Below are 17,223 nucleotides of genomic sequence, written 5' to 3'. Positions count from 1 at the left end.
CTCCTATGATTGTTAGCTCCATCTAGTGGCCACAATGTGGTATTTTTCTGAAATATCTTAATACCAAAAAAAATCCCATTATGGCCACTAGATGGAGCTGACTGGGGGGGGGGGGGATAGCAGCGTTATTACTGTCTGCCTCCCTTTGATATCAATAAAGTTGATTTAAAAAAGAAATAAGGGTTTTAAAAAATTAAATGTAATAATTTATATACATATTTTTTTTAAGCCGCCATGTACACGAGGTAATATTTCCCACAAATGTTTTTCAGGAAGAGGCCGTCGTGGGTCTGTTTAAAGTTCTGCGCCAGGATCAGTTCAAGTGCTTGTACCCGGCGTCGCTGCGGACGCTGGCCTCTCTGTGCTCCATGGAGGAGGCCATCCAGCAGCTGGAGAAGGTGAGGTCCCCTCAGATGGGTGCGCAGCGCCCCCAACTGCCATTTGTATGTGTTTGCTGTCCCATATTTTGTTTTTCTTGTATAGAGTTTTCTAAGAAGTCCCTCTAGTGGCCATGTCGGGGAATGTGATTGGGACCGGGCGGAGCTAAGCTCGGCTCCAGCCCCGCCTTCCCTATAGAGAGTAGATGGTGAAGGGAATTCTGGGAGGATTTCTGTTCTCATTCATGATTGGATACATTACACAACTGGAAATATCGTTTAGTAGGAGGGTGACACCGCTATCCAGAAACTGCAGCTCTGCAAAATTCTATGACACCCCCTCCCCCCTCACATCCATCCTGGCCATTGGTCTATCACTAGTCATCAATGCACTGCTGGGATCTTCCTGTTAGATTTCTCACTGCCCCCCCCCCGACCAGCCCCCAGTGCCTGAAATGTGAGGACTCACGTGTCATGATATACAGAGACGGCATCGTGTTCAATGTAAGCTCCGCCTGTAGGCGGTACTCACACCTGAGCGACGCATGTTCAATGTAAGCTCCGCCTGTAGGCGGTACTCACACCTGAGCGACGCATGTTCAATGTAAGCTCCGCCTGTAGGCGGTACTCGCACCTGAGCGACGCGTGTTCAATGTAAGCTCCACCCGTAGGCAGTATTCACACCTCCGCGACGCGTGTTCAATGTAAGCTCCGCCTGTAGGCGGTATTCACACCTCCGCGACGCGTGTTCAAATGTAAGCTCCGCCCGTAGACGGTATTCACACCTGAGCGACTCTTGTTCAATGTAAGCTCCGCCTATAGGCGGTATTCACACCTGAGCGACACGTGTTCATTGTAAGCTCCGCCCGTAGGCGGTATTCACACCTCCGCAACGCGTGTTCAATGTAAGCTCCGCCTGTAGGCGGTATTCACACCTCCGCAACGCGTGTTCAATGTAAGCTCCGCCTATAGGTGGTACTCACACCTGAGCGACACGTGTTCATTGTAAGCTCCGCCCGTAGGCGGTATTCACACCTCCGCAACGCGTGTTCAATGTAAGCTCCGCCTGTAGGCGGTATTCACACCTCCGCAACGCGTGTTCAATGTAAGCTCCGCCTGTAGGCGGTATTCACACCTCCGCAACGCGTGTTCAATGTAAGCTCCGCCTGTAGGCGGTATTCACACCTGAGCGACGCATGTTCAATGTAAGCTCCGCCCATAGGTGGTACTCACACCTGAGCAACGCGTTTCATCACCTTTTTCACATGACTTCCCATTGACTTGAATAGGAAGCTCGTGGCAAACGCACCAAAGGAGCTCAAGTACTGATTTTTGGCACCGGGATAACTGCGATTGGTGAAGCGCTCAGAAAACACGCGACAAAATGCGCAACTGATACCCGCGTGTGGGCGCTATTAAGAGATAATGGTACCGCAGGTACAATGTGCATTTTAGAGCATTTTCCCCCATTTCTGTGCTGCTCAGGTGTGAATGCAACCTTCATCATTAAAAGTCGTCCTTGGCCTTCAGTCAGTGACTCTGCCTAGGATGAGATGATGTCATCAGTCTGCTGCAGGCAGGAGGAAGCATTTCCTCAGTCCCCTCCCCAAGTGATCAGACTGTACATTGTAACTTTGTAGAAGGAGGAGGAAGCGTTTCCTCAGTCTCCCCTCCCCCAGTGATCAGACCGTACATTGTACCTTTGTAGAAGGGGGAGGTGGCATTTCCTCAGTCTCCCCTCCCTCAGTGATCAGACTGTACATTGTAACTTTCTAGAAGGAGGAAGAGGCATTTCCTCAGTCTCCCCTCCCCCAGTGATCAGACTGCACATTGTAACTTTGGCTATAATAAGACAAGATTTAGGTTATAATAGGTGTATTGTTGGGTGTTTTGTTTTTCCATTTTCTTGGATTTCTTCATCCGTTTTCTCTGATGATTTTCACGTTGCTCCATACTGGAGTTTGTGGCGCCGAGTCACGCAACAATCTCCCTTGGAAGGATTCTCAGCTCGGAAATGTCAGTTGTGCGGGGGGCGGGGGGAAGGTGTGCGGGGGGAAGAGAGGAGGGGTGGCGGCATTTTGCATCACGCCGGGATTCGGGGGTCACTCGGTGAATCCACATAATGCATTTTATCCTCATATCCTCACCGAACGCCTGGCGCTGTGATGACGCTCCGCGCTGCTAATCAGCATTTATTTGTTCCCTCTTAGATTGTAATCTCCCAGGATCAGCCCCTCCCTCTTAGATTGTAAACTCCCAGGATCAGCCCCTCCCTCTTAGATTGTAGACTCCCAGGATCAGCCCCTCCCTCTTAGATTGTAAGCTCCCAGGATCAGCCCCTCCCTCTTAGATTGTAAGCTCCCAGGATCAGCCCCTCCCTCTTAGATTGTAAACTCCCAGGATCAGCTCCTCCCTCTTAGATTGTAAACTCCCAGGATCAGCCCCTCCCTCTTAGATTGTAAACTCCCAGGATCAGCCGCTCCCTCTTAGATTGTAAGGTCCTAGGATTAGGCCCTCCCTCTTAGATTGTAAACTCCCAGGATCAGGCCCCTCCCTCTTAGATTGTAAGCTCCCAGGATCAGCCCCTCCCTCTTAGATTGTAAGCTCCCAGGATCAGCCCCTCCCTCTTAGAGTGTAAGCTCCCAGGATCAGCCCATCCCTCTTAGATTGTAAACTCCCAGGATCAGCCCCTCCCTCTTAGATTGTAAGCTCCCAGGATCAGTCCTAATCAAAGTCATTTTAATCCCGAAGTCAGTGTGAACAGTAAGCTTCGACAAAGCATTTGCAGAGCGTTCAGCAAGCGTTTAAAGGGCCCTTCAGCTCCGGTTTGTAAATGTTGAACACAGATCCTAATGAGAGTGCTGATTGCCACTTTAAGCAAGCTGCTAGCAGGCTTCAGCAGACTTTCAACAAGCTTCAAGAAGTTCTGAAGCCTGCTAGCAGCTGGCTCAAAGTGACAATCAGCACTCCCATTAGAGACCACTTTGAACCAAGTGCTTGCAGTCTTCAGAACTTCTTGAAGCTTGTTGAAAGTCTGCTGAAGCCTGCTAGCAGCTTGCTTAAAGTGGCAATCAGCACTCCCATTAGGATCTGTGTTCAACATTTACAAACTGGAACGGAAGGGTTCTTTAAACGCTTGCTGAACGCTCTGCGAATGCTTTGTCGAAGCTTACTGTTCACACTGCTCTTTACAAGCTAAAGCTCGTGTGGAAGATGTACACATTTATTTTTCATATTTTTTAATCATTATTTTAGTTTTATTATTTTAATATTTATTGTATTATTTTTAGTATTTTTTAAATCATGATTTTATTTTAATTATTTTGATATATATATTGTATTATTTTAGTATTATTTTATTAAATATTTTTTTAGTTATTATTTGGGGAATGATTGTATTATTTTATTTTTTTTATTAGTTTGATATTTTTTGTATTATTTTTGGAATTTTTTTAATACTATTTTGTTAGATTTAGTAATTATTATTTTATTTTTTATTTTCATATTTAATTTTTTTTTAATTTTGCATCATTATTTTATTATTTTGATATTTATTGCATTATTATTATTTTTATCATTATTTTGTTTTTATTGTTGTAATATTTGTTGCATTTTTAGTATTTCTTTTTTATAGTTATTTTTTTTAATTATTGGTATTTATTGTACTTTTTCTTATTGTTTTGTTATTTCTTCTATTATTGTTGAATAATTTTTTTTATTACTATTTTGTTAGATTTTTCCTTACTTTAGTATTTTTCATATTTCCATATTGGGAAAGTTTTGATTTTTTTTTTTCTTTTGTTCTTTAGTAAAAATTGTATGGAAGAAAAAGTGTTACTTAGTCCCCAATGTGTCCATCACATCTGGAAATATTTATAACATTTCCTTTGGTGGCTATTTTTTCTTTTATATCTTTCTTTTATGGGATCGCAGACAATAGACTTCCTGCCCTCCACCCGTAATGAGATATTCCGGCCAAATCCATCCCATAAAATAAAGACGGAAAATATCCTGCTGTGGAAAGCCTCTTTTGTGAAATTGCGATTTTTATTAGGCGGTTTGCATTTCCTCGAAGAACCTCATAAAAGGATTTTTTATGATTTTTGGGTATAAATGGAGGAATATTGACAGTTTGGTAAACAGAAATGACATTTTTTGGACGGAGTGTTGAGGCGGAGAGTGCAGGGAAGGAAACCACAGAGGAGAAAAGTAGAGCTAAGGCAGGGGAGGGAACTGCAGGGGAGGGAAGTAGGGCTAATGCAGGGGAGGGAACTGCAGGGGAGGGAAGTAGGGCTAATGCAGGGGTGGGAACTGCAGGAGAAGGTTTTTGGGGTATTGCAGGGAAGGGAACTGGGAAAAGTGCAGGGTAGGGATCTTCAGAGGAGGGAACTGGGGATAATGCAGGGGATGGAACTGAAGATAACATAGGGGAGGGAACTCGGGATAATGCAGAGAAGGAAACTACAGAGGAGGGAAATGGGGCTAATGCAGGGGAGGGACCTGATGAAGCAGATTTTGGGAGTATTGCAGGGGAGGGGACTGAGAAAAGTACAGGGGAGGGATCTTCAGAGGAGGGAACTGGGGATAATGCAGGGGATGGAAATGAAAGTAATGCAGGGGAGGGAACTTGGTAGAATGCAGGGAAGGAAACCGCAGAGGAGGGAAGTGGGGCTAATGCAGGGGAGGGACCTGATGAAGAATGTTTTGGGAGTATTGCAGGGAAGAGGACTGGGAAAAGTGCAGGGGAGGGAACTGGGAAGAGTGCAGGGGAGGGATCTGCAAAGGGGAGAAATGGGGATAAAGCAGGGAATGGAACTGAAGGTAATGTAAGGGAGGGAACTCAAGAGAATGCAAAGAAGGAAACCGCAGAGGAGGGAAGTAGGGCTAATGCAGGGGAGGGACCTGATGAAGAAGGTTTTGGGAGTATTGCAGGGAAGGGGACTGGAAAAAGTGCAGGGGAGGAACTGGGGATAATGCAGGGGATGGAACTGAAAGTAATTCAGGGGAGGGAACTTGGTAGAATGCAGGGAAGGAAACCGCAGAGGAGGGAAGTAGGGCTAATGCTGGGGAGGGACCTGATGAAGAAGATTTTGGTGGTATTGCAGGGGAGGGAACTGGGAAAAGTGCAGGGGAGGGATCTGCAAAGGAGAGAACTGGGGATAATGCAGGGGATGGAAATGAAACTAATGTAAGGGAGGGAACTGGGGAGAATTCAGGGAAGGAAACCGCAGAGGAGGGAAGTAGGGCTAATGCAGGGGAGAGAACTGCCGGAGAAGGTTTTTGGGGTAAGGCAAAGGAAGGACCTGGGAAAAGTGCAGGGGAGGGAAGTAGGGCTAATGCAGGGGTGGGATATCCAGGTAAAGGTTTTGGGGATATTGCAGGGGAGGGGACTTGGAAAAGTGCAGGGGAGGGATCTTCAGAGGAGGGAACTTGGGATAATGCAGGGGATAGAACTGGAGGTAATGTAGGGGAGGGAACTTGGGAGAACGTAGGAGAATGCAGCACAGGGAACCGCAGAGGAGGGAACTAGATGTAATGCAGAAGAGGGATTTGGGAGTAATGCAAGGGGCGGAACTTGTGCCAATGTACAGGATGGAACTTGGAAGAGTGCAGGAGAGGGAACTGCAGAGGAGTGAACAAGGGGTAGTGCAGGGGAGGGAACTGGAGGTATGTAGGGGTGTAAAGGAGGAAACTTCAGGATGTGCAGAGGGAGGAAATTGCTTTGGAATGCACAGAAGGAAACTACAGGGAGTGCGGGGGAGGGAACGGCAAAAGAAGGAGCTGGAGGTAATGCAAGGGAGATCACTGTGAGTAATGTGGGGGAGGGATCTGGGAAAAGTGCAGGGGAGGGATCTGCAGAGCAGAGAGCTGGGGATAATGCATGGGATGGAATTGGAGGTAAAGTAAGGGAGGGAACTTGGGAGAATGCAACCTCAGAGGAGGAAATTAGCGGTAATGCAGGGGAGGGAACTGGAGGCAATGTAGGGGATGGAACTTGGATGAGTGTAAAAGAGGGAACCTCAGAGGAGGGAACTAGTTGTAATGCAGGGGAGGGAACTGGAGGCAATGTAGGGGATGGAACTTGGATGAGTGTAAAAGAGGGAACCTCAGAGGAGGGAACTAGTTGTAATGCAGGGGAGGGAACTGGAGGCAATGTAGGGGATGGAACTTGGATGAGTGTTAAAGAGGGAACCTCAGAGGAGGGAACTAGTTGTAATGCAGGGGAGGGAACTGGAGGCAATGTAGGGGATGGAACTTGGATGAGTGTAAAAGAGGGAACCTCGGAGGAGGGAACTAGTGGTAATGCAGGGGAGGGAACTGGAGGAAATGTAGGAAAAGGGAACTTGGATGAGTGTAAAAGAGGGAACCTCAGAGGAGGGAACTAGCGGTAATGCAGGGGAGGGAACTGGAGGTAGTGCAGGGAAGGGAACTATAGTGGGTGTAGGGGAGAAAATTGGAGGATGTTTAGGGGGCAGAACCCCTCTTTCCCAAGGGCACAGAATTGGATGACATTTAGGGGTGGGCGGAGCTTGGAATAGCAGGAAGCAATTTAGATCCAATAAGATATGGTGTTCACAGGACTGAATTTCTGCCACTGAGGAATTCTTTGGGGGTAGGAGGGCTGAAACATGGCAGCCATGTCTGGATGGACACCAGGAACCCAAGGCAGATAGATTGTGGCCCTGGATATACCTGTCCAGAGAAAATCAGGGGCCCCCATTGCTGACCCTTTCTGGAAATGCTGGTCACCTGACTGTTGGATGAACTTCTGCTCCAGTGGCCCTTGCGGGCACATCCGGGGCCTCCATACATTCTGCTGGCTGGGAGCTGCAGCGGCTCCTGCACTGGAGGTTGCAATTCGGTTTCTAGCAATTCCAAGCAGAGCGGGCCCCGGAGGGGTGGGAATGCGTTTTGTGCAATGGTAGCTTTGAGATGCGGAGTTGTGAACTTCACTGGCCACTTGCTTGTTCCCTGAGTTGCTGACCCCGGAGACATCGGGCGTCCTGGCATCTTGAGTGCTGGCTCACGGTTAGACGGGTTCTCTTGTTTTCCGAGGATCGTGGAACGCTGCAATCGGCAGCTTTAATTGGAATGTTAGGAAACAAAACGCATCTCCGCTCCTAATTGGTGAACAGATCAGCCCGGAGGAGGCGGCTGGTTCTACCGCGATGTGTGCGGAGCCCCGCGGAGCTTTCCGGCGACCGCGCGCGTCGGAGGTTATTAAAAACCGCGGCAGCAGATGTTCCTAACGGATTCTATCAATAAATGGCCGGCAGGTACAATATCAGAGAAGGAGAGCTCCGCCCACCGCGGTACGTCTCTACTGCGCGGGTCACCAACTTAACCCCTCGGTGCCCACTGGCTGCAGCGTCTCCATCAAATCCTTCTCCTATGGAAAGTGGACCTGTCATGAGAGATATATTTCATCCGGAGGAACGAGTCAGTGACACCCTTCCAGGGATTTATTCCCTCTCACCGAGATCTCAGGAGTCCCCCTGACAATCATCTGATCTCCTCTCCAGGAGGGCGGCGCCATCTTTGTTCAGGCATCATCCGGGGTCACCAGCTACTTCCGGGACTGAGATGCCGGCTCAGAGATGACACCATCATGGAAATCCTGGTGCCTGTGCAGTTCTTGGTGTGTTCACAAATGTCTGACACAGATCAGCCCCTGGCTACAAAGTTACAATGTACAGTCTGATCACTGGGCGAGGGGAGACTGAGGAAATGCCTCCTCCTCCTTCTACAAAGTTACAATGTACAGTCTGATCACTGGGGGAGGGGAGACTGAGGAAATGCCTCCTCCTCCTTCTACAAAGTTACAATGTACAGTCCGACCACTGGGGGAGGGGAGACTGAGGAAATGCCGCCTCCTCCTTCTACAAAGTTACAATGTACAGTCTGATCACTGGGGGAGGGGGGAGAGTGAGGAAATGCCCCCTCCTCCTTATACAAAGTTACAATGTACAGTCTGATCACTGGGGGAGGAGAAACTGAGGAAATGCCTCCTCCCCCTTCTACAAAGTTACAATGTACGGTCTGATCACTGGGGGAGGAGACCGAGGAAATGCCCCCTCCTCCTTCTACAGAGTTACAATGTACAGTCTGATCACTGGGGGAGGAGAAACTGAGGAAATGCCTCCTCCCCCTTCTACAAAGTTACAATGTACGGTCTGATCACTGGGGGAGGAGACTGAGGAAATGCTTCCTCCTGCCTTCCAGATATTTATTCCCTCTCACCGAGATCTCAGGACTCCCCCCTGACAATGTCCTCATCTTCTTTTCTCTCCAGAAGGGCGGCGCCATCTTTCTTCAGGCATCGTCCAGGGTCACCATCTACTTCCTGGACTGAGATGCCGGCTCAGAGATGAACCAATCATGTAAATCCTGGTGTTGTTTGGGGCTGGCTATGAAAAGAACACCTTCCCCTTCATCTAAATCCGATCACAGCCATACATGTAGCAATTTTCAGTTTGGCGTCGCCCCTCCCCCCAAGGCAATTAATATGAAGTTACCACCCCTTCCCTATTGCCATTATTATTGAGTTGCCCCAGATTTGAATTCAGACCTAATTAATCCCAAAGGTGTTCAGTACTGGTGTTGGGTGAGAAGACCTGGTTCACTATCAGCGTTCCAAATCATCAGTTCAGTAGATTTGAGGTCAGAGCTCTGTACTGGAGTTCCTCCACACCAAACTGGTCATCCATGTCTTTATGGAGCCAGCTTTGTACACGGGGGGCAGTCATGGTGGAGCAGAAAAGGGTCTTCACCAAACTGTTACCACAAGGTTGGAGGAGCACAATTGTCTCCAATCTTTGAGCGGATTACCGGGACCCTTCAGGTACTGATGTTGGATGAGAAGACTTGGCTCACAAGAAATGTTCTAACTCATCCCAAAGGTGTTCAGTAGAGTTGAGATCAGGGCTCGGTGTAGGACACTTGAGTTCCTCCATGACCTCAAGACTACTGAGCACCTTTGGGGTGAGAAAACCTCATACCAGAAGTGTTCCCTGGCGTTAAGGGCAGGTAGAGATGATGGATGAGAAGACCTTACACCAAAGGTCTTCCAAAAGTAGGGTACAGGACACTGGAGTTCCTCCACACCAATCTGGTCATCCATGTCTTTATGGAGCTGGCTTTGTACACAGGGGACAGTCATGGGGGACAGAAAAGGGTCTTCACCAAAATGTTACCTCAAGGCTGGAAGAGCACCATTGTCTCCAATGTCTTTGATTGATGGAGGATTACCGAGACCCTTCACTGGGGACCCCCATGCCCATGCAGTAGATGTAACAGTCAGGTGTCCACATATGTTTGGGCATGTATTGTACATATCGGAGTATTTGATACAATGTAACTTTTACTTATTACCCTCGTAGAATACACTGGGATTGGCTATGCCCTGTACAGATATGATTGGCAGATCCATTGTAGTAATACCTTCCACAGGGGGGCAGTTAGACACCTAGTCACAATCTGACCCCACTCAGGCACTTATACTGACCCCAAGGGCCCCGAACATGTACAGGTCATAGTTATTGTGTGATGTCACCATTGTCACCTAAAGTCACCATTGTCATCAATTTGTCATCAGGGAAAATCAACAGTAAATGGACCTGATGTTCTAGTCTGTCTCCTCCCTTCATGAACCTTGGTGTGGTCTGCTGGTGCCATAGACATCAGATCAGTGCTGGTGCCCATAGACGTCAAATCGGCACTGGTGCGTATAGACATCAGATCAGTGCTGTGCCCATAGACGTCAAATCAGTGCTGGTGCCCATAGACATCAGGTCAGTGCTGGTGCCCATAGACATCAGGTCAGTGCTGGTGCCCATAGACATCAGATCAGTACTGGTGCCCATAGACATCAGATAAGTACTGGTGCCCATAGACATCAGATCAGTACTGATGCCCATAGACATCAGATCAGCGCTGGTGCCCATAGACATCAGAGCAGCGCTGGTGCCCATAAACATCAGATTAGTGCTGGTGCACACAGACATCAGATCAGCGCTGGCGGCCATAGAAATCAGAGCAGCGCTGGTGCCCATAGACATCAGAGCAGCGCTGGTGCCTCATAGACTTCGGATCAGCGCTGGTGCCCATAGACATCAGAGCAGCGCTGGTGCCCATAGACTTCGGATCAGCGCTGGTGCCCATAGACATCGGATCAGCGCTGGTGCCCATAGACATCGGATCAGCGCTGGTGCCCATAGACATCGGATCAGGGCTGGTGCCCATAGACATCAGAGCAGCGCTGGTGCCCATAGATCAGTACTGTCATCCCGGGATGTATTTATAAAGCAATGAAGGTGACGATCACCAAACATTCACTTGTGAATCAATTACTGGTATTTAAAATGCAATCACCAGGAATGGTCACCTGCAGTGAATGTTCGGTGAATGTCAGATTCACAGCTTTATAAATCCCCCCCCCAATCCTCCTGATAGTGACTTGCAATGACTGAATGTGAGACAGATGTGATGCAATGCTGCCCCCTCATGGTGAGATCCCTGAATTCATTCTGGGCGCTCTGAGATTTCCGTTTCCACAACAAACCCCAGCAAAACCCCCCCCCCCCCCCCCCTTGGAATCCATAGATTTTTTTTTTCTAGTTTTGCATGAAGTGTGGAAGGGTTAAAGAAAAAAAAAAAAAGGTTAATATTTCTAGAAATAGGTAAATTGAAAGGTTAATATTTTGTAATCAGTGCAACAAAAGGTTAATCAATGCCATTTATATTTATTACAACTCCGCAAGGCGGGGCGGCTCCCTTCAGTGCTGCTTACAGTCCGGCTGTGCCGGGTCACTCTATAACTAGATCATCAGAATTATTATTACCTCTTACCACATACAATTGTGTCATCCGAAGGAACCCTCATATTCTGTAGTGCTGTACAATAAGGTACAGAACATAACAGAGAGAGGAGAGCTGTGGGGGTCCTCCGCCTCAATGGGGGTCCTCCGCCTCAATGGGGGTCCTCCGCCTCAATGGGGGTCCTCCACCTCACAGCCCGGACCCCAAGAAGAAGAGCAGATTCAGAACCGGCACAACGCAGTCACATGACTTCTACTGTATGAGCGTAGCGCCACTGAACCATCATGGATGCAACAACAGCAATTTTTCCCATAATCCTCAACTGCCGCAGACCTGGAGCTGCCGCTATTCCTATATTAGCCACACTGAATGCATTCTTTCCCATAATCCTCCGCAGCCGCAGACCTGGAGCCTTCTGCTGTTCTTATAGTAGCTGCATTGAAGCATTATTTCCCATAATGCTCTGCTGCCGCAGACCTGGAGCTGCCGCTATTCCTATATTAGCCACACTGAATGCATTCTTTCCCATAATCCTCCGCAGCCGCAGACCTGGAGCTGCTGCTGTTCCTATATTAGCCACACTGAATGCATTATTTCCCATGATCCTCCGCTGCCGCAGACCTGGAGCTGCCGATGTTCCTATATTAAGTGCATTGAATGCATTCTTTCCCATGATCCTCCGCTGCCGCAGACCTGGAGCTGCTGCTGTTCCTATATTAGCCACACTGAATGCATTATTTCCCATGATCCTCCGCTGCCGCAGACCTGGAGCTGCCGCTGTTCCTATATTAACTGCATTGAATGCATTATTTCCCATAATCCTCCGCTGCTGCAGACCTGGAGCTGCCGCTGTTCCTATATTAACTGCATTGAATGCATTTATTTCCCATAATCCTCCGCTGCTGCAGACCTGGAGCTGCTGCTGTTCCTCTATTAGCTGCATTGAGTGCATTCTTTCCCATGATCCTCCGCTGCCGCAGACCTGGAGCTGCCGCTGTTCCTATATTAGCCACACTGAATGCATTATTTCCCATAATTCTCCGCAGCCGCAGACCTGGAGCTGCTGCTGTTCCTATATTAAGTGCATTGAATGCATTATTTCCCATGATCCTCCGCAGACCTGGAGCTGCCGCTGTTCCTATATTAAGTGCATTGAATGCATTATTTCCCATAATCCTCTGCTGCCGCAGACCTGCTGCTGTTCCTATATTAGCTGCATTGTATGCCTTATTATTTACAGTGCTTAACTGTAAGCATGCTGCTTGTATGGCTGTCCTATGCAGAGCCATGCAAAGCAGTGTGCATGAGCTGACAGGGAGGAGAACTGTTTTGTTTACAAACAGTTCTCCCCCCCTTTCGGAGATGCTCGGCAATCAGAACCGGGACCCGGTGATTGACAGCCGTGGCTATGAATGGCGGTGTGGGTAGGTGTGCAAGCCTACCCGGAAATGCAAAATCAACGCATATATACACGTGATTTTGTGCACCCGTGCCGCCCTTTAGCAGTACCCTCTGGTGTACACCCCAACAACGGGCGGGTGGATGCACCTCTAGGGGATGGGGTACCCCTGAATGTATCTGAAAGTACTGGGCACCTAGAACTTACTATTGCCAAGGTTTTGGTGGGGCCCTTCTTTCGTTGGTGCACTTAAGAGTGTGTGCGTGACTGGTGCTCACCCCTTCCCGGCGGGCAGCCTGGCTACACGGGGTTAAAACAGAAGATGAGGAGGTGACCTATCAACTCCCCTCTGAAAAGCGATCAACTGCTAACTGCCTTTCGGAGAGGCAGCAAGGGCTGCTGCGGATCTAATCGAGTCCTTAGTAAACGGGATTCCAGCTTTAATAAGACTTTAACGAGTCCATGCGGCCTTAGAAAACGATTTCCATTACAGACAATCCGGCCGCTGTGTGCGCTTTAATATACGGCGGCGGCATCATCTGCGTACAGCAAGCGGTGCCGTGTCCCGGCAGCAGCACGAGAGCCTTGAGAGTCGGCTTCTCCACCATTCAGGAGTCCTGTATTTTTTTATCGCAAAATACAAAGCTTCCTCTGACTGGTCGAGATGGGAATAAAAAATGTCGCCCATTCACCCCTCCATCGGAGCTGGCCGAACAAAATATTTAAAGCGACATTGAAGTTGGAATCCTACTTTAGGGGTTCGTTCTGCAAGATGATTTCTTTCATTCGGAGGTGTGGTGCTGCCCTCTTCTGGTCACATTCAGCATTGCTGCAGACGGCTCACCAGGCAGTTACAGTTCGGTTGGGAAACGACTCCGGTCCATCCACTCCATCCCGTGTGTGGCAGCTCCAGGTCTCTGTATGTATCCCTGTATATTGTGTCCATCGCGGAAAAGAAGATCTGGAATCCTGTCCGTGCTTCCAGCTGATGCCTTTACCTGGGGAAAGGAGTTCCACATTTTTGCTGCTCTGGCCGCAAAGACCCCCTCCCCCCCAATCCCCCCACAAATTCAGATGTCAGTTCATATGATTTGCTGGTCTAGTGCAGGAAGCGTTCATTCTGGTCTGATTCTATCCCATCAAAGTCGACATAAACCCAATCACTACGAACTCGCATCACCCTCACCCCCCCCCCCCCCCCCCGCCCTCCGGAGGATCCCCCCCCCCCCTCCTGACCTGGCCAGTTATTGCAATACAGCGCTGCGTTACTTTCACTCTTTTACTTTCTATTCCTTTATTTTCTATTTTGTTCTGTTTTACTCTGTTATTTTCTTCTGTATCCTGTTCTGTTCTTTTATTTTCTATTCTGATCTTTTCTATTCTATTCTAATCGATTCTATCCGTTTCTATTCTTTGATTTTCTATTCTAATCGATTCTATCCTCTTCTATTCTATTCTTTGATTTCTATTCTAATCGATTCTATCCTCTTCTATTCTTTGATTTTCTATTCTAATCGATTCTATCCTCTTCTATTCTATTCTTTGATTTTCCTATTCTAATCGATTCTATCCATTTCTATTCTTTGATTTTCTATTCTAATCGATTCTATCCTCTTCTATTCTATTCTTTGATTTTCTATTCTAATCGATTCTATCCATTCTATTCTTTGATTTTCTATTCTAATCGATTCTATCCTCTTCTATTCTATTCTTTGATTTTCTATTCTAATCGATTCTATCCATTTCTATTCTTTGATTTTTCTATTCTAATCGATTCTATCCTCTTCTATTCTATTCTTTGATTTTCTATTCTAATCGATTCTATCCATTTCTATTCTTTGATTTTCTATTCTAATCGATTCTATCCTTTTCTATTCTATCTTTGATTTTCTATTCTATTCTAATGGACTCTTTTCTATTCCTTTATATTCTATTTTGTTCTGTTTTACTCTATTCTTTTCTATTCTATTCTTTTAGTTTCTTCTGTATCTTGTTCTATTCTATTATTTTCTATTCTGTTCTTTTTCCCTCTATTCTTTTCTATTCTAGTCTTTTATTTTCTATTCTATTCTTTTATTTTGGAATAATGGAAAATTCGTCCGAATTTCGATTCGGAACGAATCTTGATGCACACGTCTACTGACAATTCGGCGGTCATGCAGCGCTGTACGTAGATGAAATTTCTATATTTTTTCCCCACAAACACATCTTTCTTTTGGTGGTGTTTCTGCTCTCCACCTTCATTCCTGTGATTTTCGCAGCAGAAACAACTCAGCAACATGTTATTTCCTACAACCAGGAACAAGTCAGTATTGATGATCCGTGCGCAGTGGGTAGAAACTGATGGACTAACACCCCCTCCCCCCCACCCCCCGAGACACATGAAGCCCGACTTTTAAATCATGTGACTTACAGTGAAGTTGCACGATTGCAGAGTCTGTTGAGATGCCGAAATCAAGAGATGTGCAAGAGATCTGACACGGAGGACTATGCGAATCGCACCAAAAGTAGAAGTTTAGAAATCGCTGTCATACAGGGACATTCTGATGCAGGAGATAAACAGATACAAAGTAACATTGTTTATAAACATCGATCAGACGGGAGATAGAGATACAAAGTAACATTGTTTATAAACATCGATCAGACGGGAGATAGAGATACAAAGTAACATTGTTTATAAACATCGATCAGACGGGAGATAAAGATACAAAGTAACATTGTTTATAAACATCGATCAGACGGGGGATAGAGATACAAAGTAACATTGTTTATAAACATCGATCAGACGGGAGATAGAGAGATACAAAGTAACATTGTTTATAAACATCGATCAGCCGGGGGATGGAGAGATACAAAGTAACATTGTTTGTAAACATCGATCAGCCGGGGGATGGAGAGATACAAAGTAACATTGTTTGTAAACATTGATCAGACGGGAGATAGAGAGATACAAAGTAACATTGTTTAGAAACATCGATCAGACATAGAGAGATACAAAGTAACATTGTTTGTAAACATTGATCAGACGGGAGATAGAGAGATACAAAGTAACATTGTTTAGAAACATCGATCAGATGGGAGATAAAGAGATACAAAGTAACATTGTTTATAAACATCGATCAGACGGGAGATAGAGATACAAAGTAACATTGTTTATAAACATCGATCAGACATAGAGAGATACAAAGTAACATTGTTTATAAACATCGATCAGATGGAGAGATAGAGAGATACAAAGTAACATTGTTTATAAACATCGATCAGACGGGAGATAGAGATACAAAGTAACATTGTTTATAAACATCGATCAGACGGGAGATAGAGATACAAAGTAACATTGTTTATAAACATCGATCAGACGGGAGATGAGATACAAAGTAACATTGTTTATAAACATCAATCAGACGGGAGATAGAGATACAAAGTAACATTGTTTATAAACATTGATCAGACGGGAGATAGAGACACAAAGTAACATTGTTTATAAACATCGATCAGACGGGAGATAGAGATACAAAGTAACATTGTTTATAAACATCGATCAGACGGGAGATAGAGATACAAAGTAACATTGTTTATAAACATCGATCAGACGGGAGATAGAGATACAAAGTAACATTGTTTATAAACATCGATCAGACGGGAGATGGAGAGATACAAAGTAACATTGTTTATAAACATCGATCAGACGGGAGATAAAGATACAAAGTAACATTGTTTATAAACATCGATCAGACAGGAGATAAAGATACAAAGTAACATTGTTTATAAACATCGATCAGACGGGAGATAGAGATACAAAGTAACATTGTTTATAAACATCGATCAGACGGGAGATAGAGATACAAAGTAACATTGTTTATAAACATCGATCAGATGGGGGATAGAGATACAAAGTAACATTGTTTATAAACATCGATCGGACGGGGATACAAAGTAACATTGTTTATAAACATCGATCAGACGGGAGATAGAGATACAAAGTAACATTGTTTATAAACATCGATCAGACGGGAGATGGAGATACAAAGTAACATTGTTTATAAACATCGATCAGACAGGAGATAAAGATACAAAGTACATTGTTTATAGACATCGATCAGACGGGAGATAGAGATACAAAGTAACATTGTTTATAAACATCGATCAGACGGGAGATAGAGATACAAAGTAACATTGTTTATAAACATCGATCAGACGGGGGATAGAGATACAAAGTAACATTGTTTATAAACATCGATCGGACGGGGGATACAAAGTAACATTGTTTATAAACATCGATCAGACGGGAGATAGAGAGATACAAAGTAACATTGTTTGTAAACATTGATCAGACGGGAGATAGAGAGATACAAAGTAACATTGTTTGTAAACATTGATCAGACGGGAGATAGAGAGATACAAAGTAACATTGTTTAGAAACATCGATCAGACATAGAGAGATACAAAGTAACATTGTTTATAAACATCGATCAGATGGAGAGATAGAGAGATACAAAGTAACATTGTTTATAAACATCGATCAGACGGGAGATAGAGATACAAAGTAACATTGTTTATAAACATCGATCAGACAGGAGATAAAGATACAAAGTAACATTGTTTATAGACATCGATCAGACGGGAGAT

General features: G+C 45.8%; 1 protein-coding gene across 4 annotated transcripts in view; it reads left to right on the top strand.

Annotated features, from left to right (window-relative positions):
* INSC (INSC spindle orientation adaptor protein) overlaps positions 1-17,223 on the top strand; it is a 232,448-nt gene that overhangs the window by 150,446 nt on the left and 64,779 nt on the right. For all 4 annotated transcript variants that reach the window (XM_089662061.1, XM_089662064.1, XM_089662060.1 and 1 more), the window contains one exon: positions 273-398. In XM_089662061.1, the coding sequence (XP_089518187.1) occupies positions 273-398 (126 nt within the window). The remainder of the gene's footprint in view (positions 1-272; positions 399-17,223) is intronic.

The sequence above is a fragment of the Staurois parvus genome, unplaced genomic scaffold (genome assembly GCF_062004578.1).
Source record: "Staurois parvus isolate SC_StPar_1 unplaced genomic scaffold, SC_StPar_1.0 ptg001421l, whole genome shotgun sequence".
Taxonomy (NCBI): domain Eukaryota; kingdom Metazoa; phylum Chordata; class Amphibia; order Anura; family Ranidae; genus Staurois; species Staurois parvus.
Note: the sequence above shows the minus strand (reverse complement) of the source record. Positions and strands in the feature narration are given on the sequence as shown.